Here is a 20748-nt window from a genome sequence, read left to right as displayed (position 1 = left end):
TCTTCAAGAATTAGCAAGTATTTTAGCCAACATATTTTTTTTCCTAGAGCTCCATAGAGTAAATCTCTTTATTTTTTCAGTTAACTGGTGTATCTGTGTGTGAGGGGCTAAGGTAAAAAGGGAACTTTTATATTTTTATCTGTGTGTTTATGCTTTGCTTCATTACTGGTTAAGACTTGCTTTATAATAAACTGATGTTGTTGTTTACTGAAGAAACCTGGTTGGTGTGTTTTATTCTGGGATAAAAATAGAGTCTATGATTGACTGTATCGGTAAGTGGAAAAAAATGTAAATATATGTTGTGACCTGCAGAGAAGTGGAACTAAAATAAACAGTGCACTCCTCTCACCTCAGTCATAACATTTGAGCAATGTTTCAATTTTAAAATTCTCATCCTTATTTTTAAATCCCTCCATGGCTTCACCCCTCCCTATCTCTCTAATCTCCTCCTGCCTCATAACTCTCCCAAGCTATCTGTGCTTCTCCAACTTTGGCTGCATCCCCAAATTTAATCATTGGCAGCCATGCATTCAGTTGCCGGGGCCCGAAGCTCTGGAATTCCCTCCCCAAACCTCTCTGCCTCTCCTTCCTCCTTTCATACGTTCCTTTAAAACCTACCTTTTTGACCAAGGTTTTGGCCAAATGTCCTCATAACTTCTTATGTGGCTCAGCACCAAATTTTGTTTGATAATGCTGCTGTGAATTTCCTTAGTACATTTTAAAGACTTCTCAAAGCCTGTCCACCATCTACAAGGCTCAAGTCAGGAGTGTGATGGAACACTTGCATGGATGAGTGCAGCTCCAACAATGCTCAAGAAGCTCGACACCATTCAGAACATAGCAGCCCACTTGATTGGCACCCCATCTACAAACATTCAATCCATCCACCACCGATGCAGTGTGTACCATCTACAAGATGCACTGCAGCAATGCTCCTTTGACAGCACCTTCCAAACTCGCGACCTCTACCGCTTAGGAGGATAAGGGCAGAAAATGCATGGGAACACCATCAAGGCAAGTTCCCTTCTAAGTCACATACCATCTTGACTTGGAACTATAGCGCCGTTCCTTCAGTCGCTGGGTCAAAATCCTGGAACTCCCTTCCTAACAGCACTGTGGGTGTACCTACACCACATGGACAGCTGCAGTTCAAGAATGCAGCTCACCACCACCTTCTCAAGGGCAATAAGTGCAACGCTCACATCCCATGAACAAAAAACAAATCAACACTTGTTGTGATTGGTCTGCCAGTTAGGCCTGAGCCCATGTGTTTGGAACCTGGCCTTGGATATGATTAACTGCTGTCCAGGTACTGCATGTGGGCATGTGGTCCAACAGGGCCCAGCCTCTGTTCTTATTGGAAGCTCCTCTAGATTAGCAGCTGCCTGGCACCACCCCATACTTTCAGCACTATTCCTCTTTATCCAAAGGTCAGAATAAAATAGCAACAAATAACTGGGTTGACATATTTCTTGTTTCGATGTGAATTATTTATTTTTATATACAAATTGACACCTGATCACTCCTAAAAACATCTCTACAATCAGAGGGATCAATGCCTCAATATGTGAGGGGGTGTCTTCCTCCATGAATTATCACCCAGTTGCTTTAACCTGGACCTACAAGTCTGGGATTACTAACACTAATGTTTACAGTGAATGGGCTGTTTTTTTGTTTCCAAAATGAAGTAAGGTTTACAATTGAGACAACAAGCAGATAAAGAGGAAGATTTTATTCACACGAGTAAGTATAAAGACAATAGCAGAGAATTGTGCATGTATTACATGGAATTTTAATCTAATTATTAACAGCACAATTGCAAAAATCCCAATAATCAGCATTGAGTCTCTATGATTTGCAGAAGATGCTCGTAAAAGTTAATTTGTGTGGTGCTAACCTCCATATTACTCCATGTATGAGGCCCAAACCTCAAAATATCCAACTCGGCCAAGATTCTCTCACACTGCAGGGTTTTCCAGGGTAAATCAGCAGGATGGACTGGAAGCCAGGTGGGAAAAGAGCAGGTGGGATCTGTCCAAAGGTGTTCAAAATTGAACATAAGCCCAGTATCCAGACTCCCAGCTGTGAGTACAGATGGAAGTTGTTGTGACCCTTGCTGTTGAGGTACTCGGGTAGTAGAGCAAGGCCTTATTAGCACATGTGCAGCTCACAGTTCAGGAAAACAAAAGCTTTAAATCTAAACCAAACACCAACTTTGAGTATCCTACTGTTCATGTATTGAGGGCTCCAACTCTCAACTGAATTGTGAGCCTTGCAATAAGGTGGCATTTGAATCTCTCTACCAAGACTTTGATTGGGCTTTATTTGCAGGGTAACCTGATCATTGTGGAGCAGTTAGGAGGGAGATTTCAAATCAACGGAGTCAGCACTTAACAATTTCACTGGCAAATATAGAAAAGAAGCTCAAACCATCTCACAAATGGATGTGACATTTATCAAGGGCGTAAATTACAGATTACAGAACCAAAAACAAACTTGCTTTCCCTCAGACAACTAGTTTAAGAGGTCAGATCAATGCCATCATGAAAATATTTATTTGCTTTGAAATTTTACATTTGAAAATAGGTTGAAACAAAGCTGATTTTCTTCCAGAGGTGGGCGATTCATTCAGAAGTCTCACCACGGTGCCCAGTGGCTGCAAAAGAGAAAAACAGAGCAGCGAATTGATTGTTGTGCTGTACATGTCCTTTCAGTAACTGTGGCTGAGCTGTGAGACAGTGCTTACCTCTGCTGTGACAGGCTAGTAGCTATCTGTGGGTGAAAGCAGAAAGAAACATCATTAGTCTGTGATCTAAACCTACAGCTACTCACCAGTCTTCCACATGGGAATTACTCGATGGAAGAGCAAGGTTCATTTAGCTCACTCTCTACCATCCTGGTAGTCACATGATAAAATGATAATGGAGCTGTTGACTGATAGCAATCAATCTCTAAAAATTAGTCGACAACAGACCCAGACATGAGGTGAGGAAACTCCCAGTGGTGGAGTTTTGAGATCTATAGGTCCGAACTCTGTGGTTGCTCCCAAGCCTGTTGCACTCATCACGTCATACACTGGATCCCAAACTGTTACTTTCTGAAATAAATCTTCCAGGGTTCATGAGTTAGCTAGATAGGTCAGCACCTTCAGAAAGACAGTGCACAGAGATTCTAAGAAGTGCATGTGCTCAGTCAGTGCTGACGTGTTGGTTACTGTACCACACAGCATGATTGTAGGCATTCCCCATGGCTCAGTGGTACCACTCTCACCCAAGTCAGAAGGTTGTGGGTTCAAACACCACTCCCGAGACCTGAGCATAGTAACTAGGCAGGCACTCAAGTGCAGTATTGAGGGAGTGCTGCACTGTTAGAGGTGCCATCATTCAGATGAGACGTTAGACCAAGGTCCCATCAGTCCTCACAGATCAACATAAAAAACCTCGAGGCACTATTTCGAAGAAGAGTGTGGGAGTTCTCTCCAACGTACTTGCCAATATTTATCTCTCAACCAACACCCAAAACAGATTGTCAGCTCTTTATCAAGTTACTGTTTGTGGGAGCTTGCTGTGCTCAAAGCTTGAAGGATTAGTGAAATCACTGAACCAGAGGATCTCAGTCAGTGTAGCCTGTTCATAGGCAGGTTACACCAAATTAACATATTCTTTATGCTAGAGTACAAGTAGATCTATAATTTTACAAGAGGTTCAGATGGTTTATGTCCAGAATAATGGATGCTTGGTAGTAAGTTACAGGCTGGAATCGAATCGAGGGGTTCAGGTGGTTTATATATATAGGATAATGGATACCTGGGAGTGAGTTACAGTGCGGAATCTAATCAAGGACTGATGTCAGATGTTCAGTTGAAGAGGAGACTGTGTTTACCAGATTATGTGTGTCGGATGGAGTTTGAAGTTGATGAGCTGGTACCACAGGGGGAGAGAGTATGTGTGTGTTGATGCATATTATCCATAATGAACAAATAAATTACTTACCCAGCTCAAACACTTTTGTGAGACCATTGTGTTCCATCTTACAGGAGTACTTCGCTCCGCTCTTGGCGGTGATGTCCACATACTTGGTGAGTTTGAAGCTCCAGTCTGCCTCAAAGGAGAGATCGGACTGTGAAGCATGGGGTATTTCTACACCATTCTCAAACAGCAGCAGCTTGATGTTAGGGGGGCTGAATTCTTTGGCATGACAGAGGAGAACATTGGCTTCACCATCCTTTATGGGTTTGTAGGTATACACCTGTACCTGTGGAGCACCTAGGGACAGATGGGAGGTTCAGAGTGAGCACAGATTTAACGGCAACAGCATTCAAATCCATCAGCAACACTGACTGGGGTCTCCTAGATACTGGGGCTGGGAGACATCCATACATTGACTAGGATCTCTCAGCCCCAGCCTCTGGGAGATATTCTTACACGGATTAGGATCTCTCGGTTCCAAAGACAAAACTAGACATTTTAACAAAAATACAGAAAAAGAATGGCAACAAAAGTACTAGACAGAGATTGCTGAAAAAGCAAAGTGAAACATGGAGTAATAGTAGCAAGTAGTACAGGATATTGAAAACAGAATAAAGAGGCACAGTGAGAGATAAAAGTCAAAGATTGAAGTGCTACTGGAAGAGCAAAATATTGCAGATGCAGAAAATGTTGGAAATACTCAGCAGGTCACTCAGCATCTACGTAGAAAGGAATAGTTAATACTTCAGACTGACAAAAGATCATGGACCTGAAACATTAAGATTAGATTAGAGATGATTAGATTGATTAGAGATACAGCACTGAAACAGGCCCTTCGGCCCACCGAGTCTGTGCCGACCATCAACCATCCATTTATACTAATCCCATATTCCTACCAAACATCCCCACCTGTCCCTATATTTCCCTACCATCTACCTATACTAGTGACAATTTATAATGGCCAATTTACCTACCAAACTGCAAGTCTTTTGGCTTGTGGGAGGAAACCGGAGCACCCGGAAAAAACCCACGCAGACACAGGGAGAACTTGCAAACTCCACACAGGCAGTACCCAGAATCGAACCCAGATCCCTGGAGCTGTGAGGTTGCAGTGCTAACCACTGCGCCGCCCTAATACAGCACTGAAACAGGCCCTTCGGCCCACCGAGTCTGTGCCGAACATCAACCACCCATTTATACTAATCCTACACTAATCCCATATTCCTACCAAACATCCCCACCTGTCTCTGCTTCTCTCTCACAAGAATACTAGAATTAGGAGTAGGCTGCCAGACCTGCTGAGTACTTTCAGCATTTTTTGATATCTGGAGAAAACTCAGGGTAGTTTTGAAGGTTGACATCTGGTGAATAAAGTGCAGTTGTCATGGGATTTCTGGTCACACAAACAGAACAGTACAAACCCAAACCCTTGTCAATTGCTTTCCTGTTCCCTGTTTGTAGCAAACTCATACAACAACTTCCCAAATATATTTCACTACGATCAGCAGCCAGAAGGAATCCTTCCTGGGGTATGGAAGCTTCACAAATTCAACAGAACATTATCTAGGGTAAAGCAATAAAGATCCTCTGAGCATTGTTCACAGTGGCGCAGTGGTTAGCACCGCAGCCTCACAGCTCCAGGGACCCGGGTTCGATTCCGGGTACTGCCTGTGTGGAGTTTGCAAGTTCTCCCTGTGTCTGCGTGGGTTTTCTCCGGGTGCTCCGGTTTCCTCCCACAAGCCAAAAGACTTGTAGGTTGATAGGTAAATTGGCCATTATAAATTGTCACTAGTATAGGTAGGTGGTAGGGAAATATAGGGACAGGTGGGAATGTTTGTTGGGAATATGGGATTAGTGTAGGATTAGTATAAAATGGGTGGTTGATGTTCGGCACAGACTCGGTGGGCCGAAGGGCCTGTTTCAGTGCTGTATCTCTAATCTAATCTAATCTAATCTGCCCTCCAGAGTGCACCCCCATCCGGACGTGATAGGTAGCTCACCATTGCTGTGAATTGTCAGCGGGATGATTGTCATTCGCTGCTTCCTACACCGTCTCAAGATTCAATCTAACTGGCATTTGGTAAAGGAATGGGACTGAGGCGAGAGCTCTCTTTCTCTCCTGCAGAGAGGGCACAGGGGAGATGGGCCGAATGGTCCTATCTTGTAAACTCTGCGAGCCGGCGGCGCACTTACCGCGGCAGTCCCCCAGAATAAAAAAAACTCACTTACTCGCCAGGCTCAGGGCCACCATCGAGGCCAGGACTCCCAATATTTTCCACATCATAACTGTATTCAGGTTCTCTCTCTCTCTCTCTCTCTGCAACTTCAGCGTCTTCTCACTGCGTTCTCTCTCTCAGCTTCTGCTCCTCACTTCCTGGGCTTCTGGTTAAACTGCAACAAACATGCGGCCGAACACCAATCACAAATCACCCAGCCGCGCTCAGCCCCGCCCACTAGCACAATTTCAGCCAATCGCAATTTTCGGCCCCTCCGAGTCATCCGTCTCCGGGTAAAGAGCCACTGTACAGTTTATGAAACGGGACAAGGGTGAGGAGGGCGGGGTAGCAGGAGCGGTGAAAGCGAAACCCAGGACCAGTAACAGACTGATCTCACATAGTTATGTTCAGAGTTAGGAACATGTATCCAGCATCCGCAGTATTTTGTTTTTATTTATATAAATATGAAACCCACCTACACGGAGATAGGGAACACAGAATCATAGAATGGTTACAGCACAGAAGGAGGCCATTCGGCCCGGGCTGGCTCTGTACCAGTTACTCACCAAGTCTCACTCGCCTGCCCTTGCCCCCTTTTCTTTTCTCTTCAGATAATTATCCAATTCTCTTTTGAAAGCCTCCATTGAATCTGCCTCCACCACACTCTCAGGCAGTGCATTCTAGATTCCAACTACTCGCTGCATGAAAAGGTTTTTCCTCATTTCGCCTCTGGTTCTTTTACCAATCACCTTAAATCGGTGTCCTCTGGTTTGCGACCTTTCTGCTAATGGGAACAGTTTCTCCCCACCTCTGTCAAATTTCCACTCAACCTCTCCTCTAAAGAGAACAGCTCCAGCTTCACCCATCTATCCATGTAATTGAAGTTCCTCACCCCTGCAACTATTCTGGTGAATCTTTTCTGCATCCTCTCCAATGCCTTTACATCCTGCCTAAAGTGTGGTGCCCAGAATTGGACACAGTACTCCAGTTGAGGTTTTATAAATGTTCATAACTTCCTTGCTTTTGTATTCTATGGGTGGAATGTTATGCTGCTCCCCGTGGTGGGTTTGGAGGCTGAGAGAGCATAAAATCGGTGGGATGCTGGTGGGAGGGAGGTCGCCAGCCTTCCTGCCTCCATCTAAATTTAGTCGGGGTGGGAAGACCTGTGAACAGCCTTCCCACCCTGCTGCCAATTAAGGCCTTTAACTAAGTTAGGGGTAATTAACCCCTAGCGGGTTGCTTCCGGCTCTGCGGGGGAGGGGATGGTGTTCTTGTTAAAAGGCTAAGGGTCAACCCTGCCCTTCTTCCTGAACCCCCTCCCTGCGACCCCTCCCACCCTGACCTACCTGAGGCGTGTCTCCAGTGAAGCTCCATGGCCTCCAGGATGGTCACCTCCACATCCTCTGATTGGCTGACAACTCTCCAAGGGTGAGACCTCCAGCAACAGGGTCCTAGATCCAATGGAAGGTCCACCACTGTCCACTTAAATGCCTGAGTGGCACTATATTCAGTGGGCCTTCTGGAAAAGAGGCAACACAGGGATCTTGGCTTTAGTTTCTCCCGATGTCGAGACCCCTGCTGCCAGGATAAAATTCCCCAGATGTCTCTATTTATAAAGCACAGGATCCCGTATGCCTTATTAACCACTTTCTCAACCTGCCCTGCCACCTTCAACAATTTGTGTACATATACCCCAGGTCCCTCTGCTCCTGCACCCACTTTAGAATTATATCCTTTACTTTATGTTGCGTTTCCTCATTCTTCCAACAAAATGTATCACTTCACACTTTTCTGCATTAAATTTCAATTGACAAATACCCACCCATTCCACCAGCCTGTCTATGGCCTCTTAAAGTCTATCACTATGGTTTTGTGCCATTTTCAAATTTGTAATTATGCCATTGTAACATAAATATATGGAACATGTACACAGAGATAGGGTACATATACCCTGGTAGGGAACATATACACAGTGAACATATACAGAATTGGTGAACATGTACACAGTGATAGTGTGCATGTACATAGAGTTAGGGAACATGTACCTTATTGCTATGCACATCTGCACAAAGTTAGGGTACATATAGCATGATAGGGAACACGTACAGTGAACATGTAAACGGCAATAGGGACATGTACAGTGAGATAGGGAATGTCTATGCAGTAAATATGCACACAAAGTTAGGAAACATACACAGAAATAGGGAATGTGTAGAATCAATGACAAAGTAATAACCTGGAAAAAAGCTGATTTTAGGTGAATGGGAATGGAAGTAGGGAAAATAAACTGGAAACATTTACTGACAATCAAAGAGCTGGAACAGTAGTTGGAAACATTTAAAATGGCGATTAATAGAGTCCAGGAGAAATATATTCCACTACAGAACAAGAACAAACTAGCCAGTCATGACACACCATGGATGAATAAAGAGACAAGGGTAAAACTGAAACGAAAAATAAAGGCATATGCTAAATACATAGACAACAAGGGACAGCATGACAAAAGGAAACACGAACAGGTTAAGAAAGGAGTAAGACATATAGACAAAGAGAAACTATGATATTAAATTATCAATACATTTTTAAAAATTGAAGTATTCTACAGACATATGGATAACAAATGAAAAGTCTGAATAGGGATAGGGCCAATAAGGAATACACATGTTAATCTCACAGAAATGGCAGCAAAGTGGCAGAGTATTAAATAATTACTTAGCCTTGCTATTTACCACAGAGACTAACAGGGTGAACAATGACATTACAAAAAGAGAACAAAGAAGATATAACAACATTTAAGGTGGAAGTGGTGGAGAGAGGTGGCGGGGAGGGAGGGATCATTGATAAACTAATCAAACTTATAGAGAATTAAACCCCTGGTCTGAATGGATTACATCTGTTCACATAAAAATATTGTGTATAAATATATATAATTTAGAAAAGGGAGTAGTGTCAGTGGACTGACAGACAGCTATGTGATTCTTACAATTAAAAATGGAGATAGAACAAGTCTCGGGAATTATAGATTGATTAGCTTTATGTTAATGTGAGGAAAAAATAATGGAATCCTTACTCAAAGATGTATTAAAAAAAACAGAAAAACGGAAAATATAACTAAGAGCAGTTGGCATGGATTTGAAAAGGAAAGATCATGCTTGACCAATCTTACTGAATTTTTTGAAGAAGTAACAGAAAGAATAAATGGTGTAATGCGATAGATATAATTTATTTGGATTTCCAAAAAACCTTGTATAATGTCGCACTTAGTAGACTGTGACTAAAGTCAGAACATGTGGAGTCAGGGAAAAGTACAATGGATAACAAGCTGACTAGAAAGCAGGGAGGTTATGATGGAGCTGTATAAAATGGAGTACTGTGTACAGTTCTGGGCACCACACTATAGGAAGGATGTGATTGCACTGGAGAGGGTGCAGAGGAGATTCACCAGGATGTTGCCTGGGCTGGAGTATTTCAGCTGTGAAGAGAAGACTAAAAAGGTTGGGGTTGCTTTCCTTAGAGCAGAGAAGGCTGAGGGTGACATGATTGAGGTATACAAAATTATGAGGGGCATTGATAGATTATATAGGAAGAAATTTTTTCCCTTAGCGGAGGGGTCAATAACCAGGGGACATAGATTTAGGTTAAGGAGTAGGAGGTTTAGAGGGGATTTGAGGAAATATTTTTTCACCCTGAGGGTGGTTGGAATCTGGAACGCACTGCCTGAAGAGGTGGTAGAGGCAGGAACCCTCACAACATTTAAGAAGTATCTAGATGAGCACTTGAAATGCCATAGCATACAAGGCTACAGGCTAAGTGCTGGAAAATGGGATTAGAATAGTTAGGTGCTTGATGGCTGGCATGGACACAATGGGCCGAAGGGCCTGTGTCTGTTCTGTACAACTCTATGACTCTATATAATAGCAAAAAGAGAGGGGTTAAAGATAAAAGCAAAATACTGCAGATGCTGTAAATATGAAATAAACCCAAAAATGCTGAAAGTACTCAGCACCTCTGGCAGCATCTGTGGAGAGAGCAGCAGAGTTAACCTTTCATCAGAACTGGCAAAGATTAGTAAGGTAATAGGTTTTAAGCAAATAAAGCGGGGGTGGGGCAAAAGATAACAAAAGGGAAGGTGTTGATAGGACAGAGGATCACAGAGAATAACTCACCAGAAGGTCATGGAGCAAAGGTAAAGGGTGTGTTAATGGTGTGGTGAAAGACAAAGTGTTAGTGCAGAGAGGGTGTTAAATGACGGAATAATGAACAGCCCTGGCCAAAAGCACAAACATGGAAAAAAACAGTGGGCAGGCACATGGTAAAAAAAATGAATAATGAAACAAATTAAAATAAAATAAAAATAAAAATAAAAAAGGGGGACCAGTCATGCTCTGAAATTATTGAACTCAATGTTCAGTCCGGTAGGCTCTAGCATGCCAAATCGGTAAATGAGATGCTGCTCCTCGCCATCTGCCGCAGATCAAGTCTAGCAGCTATGTCCTTTAGGACTCGGCCAGCTCAGTCAGTGTGGTGCTACTGAGACACTCTTGGTGATAGACATTGAAGACCCCCACCCAGAGTACAATCTGTGCCCTTGCCACCCTCAGTGCTTCCTCCAAGTGCTGTTCAACATTGAGGAGTACTGACTCATCAGCTAAGGGGGCGCTGTAGGTGCAATCAGCAGGAGGTTTCCTTGCCCATGTTTGACCTGATGCCAAGAGACTTCAAGAGGTCTGGAGTCAATATTGCGGACTCCCAGGGCAACTGCCTCCTGACTGCATACCACTGTGCCACCACCTCTGCTGGGTCTGTCCTGCCAGTGGGACAGGACATACCCAGGGATGGTGATGGTAGTGTCTGGGACATTATCTGTAATGTATGATTCCGTGAGTATGACTATGTCAGGCTGTTGCTTGACTAGTCTGTGGGACAGCTCTCCCAACTTTGGCACAAGCCCCCAGATGTTAGTAAGGAGGACTTTGCAGAGTCGACACTGCTGGGTTTGCCATTGTCGTTTCTGGTGCTGTGGTCAATTCCAGGTGGTCCATCCGGTTTCATTCCTTATTGACTTTTTAGCATTTAGGTACAACTGAGTGACTTGCTAGGCCATTTCAGAGGGCATTTTAAGAGTCAACCACATTGCTGTGGGCCGAGAGTAACATGTAGGCCAGATCAGGTAAGGACAGCAGATTTCCTTCCCTAAAGTGAACCAGATAGGGTTTTACAACAATAGACAATGGTTTAATGGTCTTCATTATGGGTGAGTCAAGAATTAGTGGCCATAAATATAATAAAGTAACCAATAAATCCATTTGGGAATGCAGGAGAAACTTCTTTACCCAAAGACTGGTAAGAATGTGGAAACAGTAACAACAGTGGGTAGTTGAAGCAGAAAGCATATAAGAATTTAACGCGAAGCTAGACAAGCAGATGAGGACGAAAGGAACAGAAGATAATACTGATGGAGTTAGATGAAGAAAGGTGGGATGAGACATGTGGAGCATGAACACTGGCATGGATCCTTTGGACCAAATGACATGTATAAGTGTTACAATATTTACAACACCTTGTACTTTGTACACACAGAGACAAGGAACATGCACAGTGCGCGAGGGGAGAGATACGTTACAAGGCATTAAGATACTGGTGATGTGAGTTGCAGACAATGAGTAAGATCGTGACGTGTTCGGGACTATCAGTGAGATCAGGTGGTGCGCATTCATGGTTGTCAGTGGGATCGGGTGTTGTGAGTTGGGGATTGTCAGTGGGATTGGGTGTTGTGAGTTGGGGATTGTCAGTGGGATCGGGTGTTGTGAGTTGGGGATTGTCAGTGGGATTGGGTGTTGTGAGTTGGGGATTGTCAGTGGGATCGGGTGTTGTGAGTTGGGGATTGTCAGTGGGATTGGGTGTTGTGAGTTGGGGATTGTCAGTGGGATTGGGTGTTGTGAGTTGGGGATTGTCAGTGGGACTGGGTGGTGTGAGTTGGGGATTGTCAGTGGGATTGGGTGGTGTGAGTTGGGGATTGTCAGTGGGACTGGGTGGTGTGAGTTGGGGATTGTCAGTGGGATTGGGTGTTGTGAGTTGGGGATTGTCAGTGGGATCGGGTGGTGTGTGTTGGGGATTGTCAGTGGGATCGGGTGCTGTGAGTTGGGGACTGTCAGTGGGATCGGGTGGTGTGTGTTGGGGATTGTCGGTGGGATCGGGTGATGTGTGTTTGAGATTGTCAGTGGTATCGGGTGGTGTGAGTTGGGGATTGTCAGTGGGATTGGGTGTTGTGAGTTGGGGATTGTCAGTGGGATTGGGTGTTGTGAGTTGGGGATTGTCAGTGGGACTGGGTGGTGTGAGTTGGGGATTGTCAGTGGGATTGGGTGTTGTGAGTTGGGGATTGTCAGTGGGATCGGGTGGTGTGTGTTGGGGATTGTCAGTGGGATCGGGTGCTGTGAGTTGGGGACTGTCAGTGGGATCGGGTGGTGTGTGTTGGGGATTGTCGGTGGGATCGGGTGATGTGTGTTTGAGATTGTCAGTGGTATCGGGTGGTGTGTGTTGGGGATTGTCAGTGGGATCGGGTGCTGTGAGTTGGGGACTGTCAGTGGGATCGGGTGGTGTGTGTTGGGGATTGTCGGTGGGATCGGGTGATGTGTGTTTGAGATTGTCAGTGGTATCGGGTGGTGTGAGTTGGGGATTGTCAGTGGGATTGGGTGTTGTGAGTTGGGGATTGTCAGTGGGATTGGGTGTTGTGAGTTGGGGATTGTCAGTGGGACTGGGTGGTGTGAGTTGGGGATTGTCAGTGGGACTGGGTGGTGTGAGTTGGGGATTGTCAGTGGGATCGGGTGTTGTGAGTTGGGGATTGTCAGTGGAATTGGGTGGCGTGTGTTGGGGATGATGTTATGAATTTTTTGGGCTGGATTTTACGGCCTGCCCGTGACAGGTCGGAGGTGGAGGGACACAAAGTATTGCGACGGATGGCGGCAGGGTGGATGTCCCATTGCCTCTCCGTTCCCCCAGCGATCTTCCCTGGGATGGGATAAGCCGATGATGGCCTTCCTACCCAGTGACCAATTGAGGCACTGAAGTGATCAGCCAATTAGGGGCCTTTCCCACCACTGCTGGGATCTTACCGCTGCTGGGGGAGGCCCTTCGCTGTGTGGGATGGATGTCTTGTAAAACGTGGCATCCTGACTGTGGGCTTGTGTGGGGGGGGGGGGGAGGTCCCTCCTTTGTGGGCTATTTGTGGCCCATGGTGGCCCCCAGTGAGAACCAATTCACCCTCGGGATCTTCCTCCCCCTTGGACCGTGAGACAACCCCCCAGTCCCCCACTACCCCGCCTCACCTACCTCTGTTCTGGAGTTCCACCGCTGTGCTGTGTCTGAGGCCTCTGCAGTACCAGCAGTGACCACCTTTAAAAAATACATCCAGCTCTTTTTGCTAATCTAACACTCTCTGGTGTTTTCTTGACAAAAGTGAAACTAAAAACTTCCAGTCAAATGATCTTGGTTAAAAAAAGAACAAGTTTTGAATCGCAGAATGTTTGTTGGTCAAACCTGGGTTTGACTTCCAACCTGGAAAACCCCATCATCAAATTAGGGATCGTCCCAAAGAAATAAACTCAAGTTGTACAAAACAGAGTTTCCACATGAAGGCTGGATTTTGTGTAGGGGAGGCAGGGCTGGACTGAAAAGGTGAGGGGAACACCACCTCTGCATTTTTGCAGCACCCCCCTCCCCCGGAGTGATCCTCTGGTGTTTATAAATGTAAGTTTCAGGAGACGGGATCCCCGTCCCTTTAAAGTCGGGAATCTCGCCTCCATGAGCTGCTGGCCAATCAGAGGGCTGGCAGTGTCAGCAGTGCCACTGTTTTTTAAATGATTGCTTTCAGAGTTGTGAGTTTCTGCTTGGAGTTGAAGCAGATCACAAAGCAGCTGTTTGGCTACTGGAAAAGAAGCCTGGCCTGGGGGCTGATCATTGCTTGTCCGTGATACCGCACCATCAGGACTGTGCTTTGAGGGTCAAGGTGGTTTGAGAGGCAACTAAATCTACCGTTAAAGGGAAGATTGCCTCATTCACTATCAAAAGCATCATTACTTCAATATCTGCAACCTTGAGAACTGGACTTTGAAACCTACCAGAGGAAAATCCTGACCTTGTTATACTGTGAAACTCTTCAACGCCATTTTGCTGATAAGACACTTCAGCGGACCGTCAGGACTACCTTTGCTGCATCTGCTAATTAATGTGTGACCGTTAAGATACATGCATCAGTCATGATTTAACCATTAGTTCATGTTTGATTCCTGTTGGATTTTTTTGAGTATTAAAATAAAATTTATAAAAGTGAAATCATGTCCATTTGTTTTTTTTTTCAGGCTTCCTAAATTGGGGTCAGTCAGTGGACATAATTCATTTGGTTTGTTGGTGATCCATGGGGATCATAACAAAGTTCAGTGGGATCGGGTGGTGTGTGTTGGGGACGGTCAGTGGGATCGGGCGGTGTGAGTTGGGGACAGTCAGTGGGATCGGGCGGTGTGACTTGGGGGACGGTCAGTGGGATCGGGTGGTGTGAGTTGGGGACTGTCGGTGGGATCGGGTGGTGTGTGTTGGGGATTGTCGGTCGGATCGGGTGGTGTGAGTTGGGGACTGTCGGTGGGATCGGGTGGTGTGAGTTGGGGACTGTCGGTGGGATCGGGTGGTGTGTGTTGGGGATTGTCGGTGGGATCGGATGGTGTGTGTTGGGGATTGTCAGTGGGATCGGGTGGTGTGAGTTGGGGATTGTCAGTGGGATCGGATGATGTGAGTTGGGGATTGTCAGTGGGATCTGGCGGTCTGTGTTGGTGATTGTCAGTGGAATCGGGTGGTATGAGTTGGGGATTGTCAGTGGGATCGGGTGCTGTATGTTGGGGATTGTCAGTGGGACCTGGCGGTGTGTGTTGGTGATTGTCAGTGGGATCGGGTGGTGTGAGTTGGGGATTGTCAGTGGGATCGGGTGCTGTATGTAGGGGATTGTCAGTGGGACCTGGCGGTGTGTGTTGGGGATTGTCAGTGGGATCGGGCGATGTGAGTTGGGGATTGTCAGTGGGATCGGGTGGTGTGTGATGGGGATTGTCAGTGGGATCGGGTGGTGTGTGATGGGGATTGTCAGTGGGATCGGGTGGTGTGTGATGGGGATTGTCAGTGGTATCGGGTGGTGTGTTTTGGGGACTGCCAGTGGGATCGGGTGATGTGAGTTGGGGATTGTCAGTGGGATCGGGATGTGAGAGTTGGGGATTGTCAGGGGGATCGGGTGGTGTGAGTTGGGGATTGTCAGTGGGATCGGGTGGTGTGTTTTGGGGACTGCCAGTGGGATCGGGTGATGTGAGTTGGGGATTGTCAGTGGGATCGGGATGTGAGAGTTGGGGATTGTCAGGGGGATCGGGTGGTGTGAGTTGGGGATTGTCAGTGGGATCGGGTGGTGTGTGCTGGGGATTGTCAGTGGGATCTGGCGGTGTCAGTTGGGGATTGTCAGTGGGATCGGGTGGTGTGTGATGGGGATTGTCAGTGGGATCGGGTGGTGTGTGTTGGGGATTGTCAGTGGGATCGGGCGATGTGAGTTGGGGATTGTCAGTGGGATCGGGTGGTGTGTGATGGGGATTGTCAGTGGGATCGGGTGGTGTGTGATGGGGATTGTCAGTGGGATCGGGTGGTGTGTGATGGGGATTGTCAGTGGTATCGGGTGGTGTGTTTTGGGGACTGCCAGTGGGATCGGGTGATGTGAGTTGGGGATTGTCAGTGGGATCGGGATGTGAGAGTTGGGGATTGTCAGGGGGATCGGGTGGTGTGAGTTGGGGATTGTCAGTGGGATCGGGTGGTGTGAGTTGGGAATACTCAGTGGGATCGGGTGGTGTGAGTTGGGGACTGCCAGTGGGATCGGGTGATGTGAGTTGGGGATTGTCAGTGGGATCGGGATGTGAGAGTTGGGGATTGTCAGGGGGATCGGGTGGTGTGAGTTGGGGATTGTCAGTGGGATCGGGTGGTGTGTGCTGGGGATTGTCAGTGGGATCTGGCGGTGTCAGTTGGGGATTGTCAGTGGGATAGGGTGGTGTGAGTTGTGGATTGTCAGTGGGATCGGGTGATGTGTGTTTGAGATTGTCAGTGGGATCGGGTGGTGTGAGTTGGGGATTGTCAGTGGGATCTGGTGGTGTCAGTTGGCGATTGTCAGTGGGATCGGGTGGTGTGTGTTGGGGATTGTCAGTGGGATCGGGTGGTGTGAGTTGGGGATTGTCAGGGGGATCGGGTGGTGTGAGTTGGGGATTGTCAGTGGGATCGGGTGGTGTGTGCTGGGGATTGTCAGTGGGATCTGGCGGTGTCAGTTGGGGATTGTCAGTGGGATCGGGTGATGTGTGTTTGAGATTGTCAGTGGGATCTGGCGGTGTCAGTTGGGGATTGTCAGTGGGATCGGGTGGTGTGAGTTGGGGATTGTCAGTGGGATCTGGTGGTGTCAGTTGGCGATTGTCAGTGGGATCGGGTGGTGTGAGTTGGGGATTGTCAGTGGGATCGGGTGGTGTGAGTTGGAGATTGTCAGTGGGATCGGGTGGTGTGAGTTGGGGATTGTCAGTGGGACCTGGCGGTGTCAGTTGGGGATTGTCAGTGGGATCGGGTGATGTGTGTTTGAGATTGTCAGTGGGATCGGGTGGTGTGAGTTGGGGATTGTCAGTGGGATCTGGTGGTGTCAGTTGGCGATTGTCAGTGGGATCGGGTGGTGTGAGTTGGGGATTGTCAGTGGGATCGGGTGGTGTGAGTTGGAGATTGTCAGTGGGATCGGGTGGTGTGTGCTGGGGATTGTCAGTGGGATCTGGCGGAGTGTGTTGGTGATTGTCAGTGGGACCTGGCGGTGTCAGTTGGGGATTGTCAGTGGGATCGGGTGGTGTGAGTTGGGGATTGTCAGTGGGTTCGGGTGATGTGTGTTTGAGATTGTCAGTGGGATCGGGTGATGTGTGTTTGAGATTGTCAGTTGGATCGGGTGGTGTGAGTTGGGGATTGTCAGTGGGATCGGGTGGTGTGAGTTGGGGATTGTCAGTGGGTTCGGGTGATGTGTGTTTGAGATTGTCAGTGGGATCGGGTGGTGTGAGTTGGGGATTGTCAGTGGGACCTGGCGGTGTCAGTTGGGGATTGTCAGTGGGATCGGGTGGTGTGAGTTGGGGATTGTCAGTGGGATCGGGTGGTGTGAGTTGGGGATTGTCAGTGGGACCTGGCGGTGTCAGTTGGGGATTGTCAGTGGGATCTGAAGGTGTGAGTTGGGGATTGTCAGTGGGATCGGGTGGTGTGAGTTGGGGATTGTCAGTGGGACCTGGCGGTGTCAGTTGGGGATTGTCAGTGGGATCGGGTGGTGTCAGTTGGGGATTGTCAGTGGGATCGGGTGGTGTGAGTTGGGGATTGTCAGTGGGATCGGGTGGTGTGAGTTGGGGATTGTCAGTGGGACCTGGCGGTGTCAGTTGGGGATTGTCAGTGGGATCGGGTGGTGTCAGTTGGGGATTGTCAGTGGGATCGGGTGGTGTGAGTTGGGGATTGTCAGTGGGATCTGAAGGTGTGAGTTGGGGATTGTCAGTGGGATCGGGTGGTGTGAGTTGGGGATTGTCAGTGGGACCTGGCGGTGTCAGTTGGGGATTGTCAGTGGGATCGGGTGGTGTCAGTTGGGGATTGTCAGTGGGATCGGGTGGTGTGAGTTGGGGATTGTCAGTGGGATCGGGTGGTGTGTGTTGGGAATTTTGAGTGGGATCGGGTGGTGTGTGTTGCGGATTTTCAGTGGGATCGGGTGGGGTGTGTTGGGGATTGTCAGTGAGATCGGGTGATGTGAGTTGGGGATTGTCAGTGGGATCGGGTGATGTGAGTTGGGGATTGTCAGTGGGATCTGGCGGTCTGTGTTGGGGATTGTCAGTGGGATCGGGTGGTGTGAGTTGGGGATTGTCAGTGGGATCGGGTGCTGTATGTTGGGGATTGTCAGTGGGATCTGGCGGTGAGAGTTGGGGATTGTCAGTGGGATCGGGTTGTGTGTGTTGGTGATTGTCAGTGGGATCGGGTGGTGTGTTTTGGGGACTGCCAGTGGGATCGGGTGATGTGAGTTGGTGATTGTCAGTGGGATCGGGCGGTGAGAGTTGGGGATTGTCAGTGGGATTGGGTTGTGTGAGTTGGGGATTGTCAGTGGGATCGGGTGGTGTGTTTTGGGGACTGCCAGTGGGATCGGGTGATGTGAGTTGGTGATTGTCAGTGGGATCGGGATGTGAGAGTTGGGGATTGTCAGGGGGATCGGGTGGTGTGAATTGGCGATTGTCAGTGGGATCGGGTGGTGTCAGTTGGCGATTGTCAGTGGGATCTGGCGGTGTCAGTTGGGGATTGTCAGTGGGATCGGGTGGTGTGTGCTGGGGATTGTCAGTGGGATCTGGCGGTCTGTGTTGGGGATTGTCAGTAGCATCGGGTGGTGTGTGTTGGTGATTGTCAGTGGGATCGGGTGCTGTGTGTTGGGGATTGTCAGTGGGACCTGGCGGTGTGTGTTTGGGATTGTCGGTGGGATCGGGTGGTGTGTGTTGGGGATTGTCGGTGGGATCGGATGGTGTGTGTTGGGGACGGTCAGTGGGATCGGGTGATGTGAGTTGGGGATTGTCAGTGGGATCGGGTGATGTGAGTTGGGGATTGTCAGTGGGATCGGATGATGTGAGTTGGGGACTGTCAGTGGGATCTGGCGGTCTGTGTTGGGGATTGTCAGTAGCATCGGGTGGTGTGTGTTGGTGATTGTCAGTGGGATCGGGTGATGTGAGTTGGGGATTGTCAGTGGGATCGGGTGGTGTGTGTTGGGGACTGACAGTGGGATCGGGTGATGTGAGTTGGTGATTGTCAGTGGGATCGGGATGTGAGAGTTGGGGATTGTCAGGGGGATCGGGTGGTGTGAATTGGCGATTGTCAGTGGGATCGGGTGGTGTCAGTTGGCGATTGTCAGTGGGATCGGGTGGTGTGAGTTGGAGATTGTCAGTGGGATCGGGTGGTGTGAGTTGGGGATTGTCAGTAGGATCTGGCGGTGTCAGTTGTGGATTGTCAGTGGGATCGGGTGGTGTCAGTTGGGGATTGTCAGTGGGATCGGGTGGTGTGTGCTGGGGATTGTCAGTGGGATCTGGCGGTGTCAGTTGGGGATTGTCAGTGGGATCGGGTGGTGTGTGTTGGGGATTTTGAGTGGGATCGGGTGGTGTGTGTTGGGGATTGTCAGTGGGATCGGGTGGTGTGTGTTTGGGATTGTCAGTGGGATCGGGTGGTGTGTGTTGGGGATTTTGAGTGGGATCGGGTGATGTGAGTTGGGGATTGTCAGTGGGAACTGGCGGTGTCCGTTGGGGATTGTCAGTGGGATCGGGTGGTGTGTGTTGGGGATTTTGAGTGGGATCGGGTGGTGTGAGTTGGGGATTGTCAGTGGGATCGGGTGATGTGTGTTTTAGATTGTCAGTGGGATCGGGTGGTGTGAGTTGGGGATTGTCAGTGGGATCGGGTGGTGTGAGTTGGGGATGGTCAGTGGGATCGGGCGGTGTGAGTTGGGGATTGTCAGTGGGATCGGGTGCTGTGAGTTGGGGATTGTCAGTGGGATCGGGTGGTGTGTGTTGGGGATTGTCAGTGGGATCGGGTGGTGTGAGTTGGGGATGGTCAGTGGGATCGGGCGGTGTGAGTTGGGGATTGTCAGTGGGATCGGGTGCTGTGAGTTGGGGATTGTCAGTGGGATCGGGTGGTGTGTGTTGGGGATTGTCAGTGGGATCGGGTGGTGTGTGTTGGGGATGGTCAGTGGGATCGGGCGGTGTGAGTTGGGGATTGTCAGTGGGATCGGGTGGTGTATGTTGGGGATTGTCAGTGGGACCTGGCGGTGTGTGTTTGGGATTGTCAGTGGGCTCGGGTGGTGTGAGTTGGGGATTGTCAGTGGGACCTGGTGGTGTCAGTTGGGGATTGTCAGTGGGATCGGGTGATGTGAGTTGGGGATTGTTAGTGGGATCGGGTGATGTGTGTTTGGGATTGCCAGTGGGATCGGGTGATGTGTGTTTTAGACTGTCAGTGGGATCAGGTGGAGTGAGTTGGGGATTGTCAGTGGGATCGGGTGGTGTGAGTTGGGGATTGTCAGTGGGATCGGGTGATGTGTGTTTTAGACTGTCAGTGGGATCAGGTGGTGTGAGTTGGGGATTGTCAGTGGGATCGGGTGGTGTGAGTTGGGGATTGTCAGTGGAATCGGGTGGTGTGAGTTGGGGATTGTCAGTGGGATCGGGTGATGTGTGTTTTAGACTGTCAGTGGGATCGGGTGGTGTGAGTTGAGGATTGTCAGTGGGATCGGGTGGTGTGAGTTGAGGATTGTCAGTGGGATAGGGTGGTGTGAGTTGGGGATTGTCAGTGGGATCGGGTGGTGTGAGTTGGGGATTGTCAGTGGGATCGGGTGGTGTGAGTTGGGGATTGTCAGTGGGATCGGGTGGTGTGAGTTGAGGATTGTCAGTGGGATAGGGTGGTGTGAGTTGGGGATTGTCAGTGGGATCGGGTGGTGTGAGTTGAGGATTGTCAGTGGGATAGGGTGGTGTGAGTTG

The 20748-nt window shown here is 48.4% G+C and overlaps 1 protein-coding gene across 1 annotated transcript; it reads right to left on the bottom strand.

The window, feature by feature from the left end:
- Positions 1–1717: 1717 nt before the first annotated feature.
- LOC137346286 (beta-2-microglobulin-like) lies at positions 1718–6361 on the bottom strand. Its single transcript, XM_068009759.1, has 4 exons — positions 6198–6361; positions 3993–4265; positions 2747–2772; positions 1718–2656 (listed from the first exon to the last, which is right to left on the bottom strand). The coding sequence occupies exons 1-3, from the start codon at positions 6250–6252 to the stop codon at positions 2762–2764; spliced, it is 339 nt and encodes a 112-aa protein (XP_067865860.1). The 5' UTR covers positions 6253–6361; the 3' UTR covers positions 1718–2656; positions 2747–2761.
- Between the last annotated feature and the right edge of the window lie 14387 nt (positions 6362–20748).

The sequence above is a fragment of the Heterodontus francisci genome, chromosome 29 (genome assembly GCF_036365525.1).
Source record: "Heterodontus francisci isolate sHetFra1 chromosome 29, sHetFra1.hap1, whole genome shotgun sequence".
Classification (NCBI taxonomy): Eukaryota; Metazoa; Chordata; class Chondrichthyes; order Heterodontiformes; family Heterodontidae; genus Heterodontus; species Heterodontus francisci.
The sequence above is the reverse complement of the archived record's forward strand: the minus strand, read 5'-3'. Positions and strand labels throughout refer to the sequence as shown.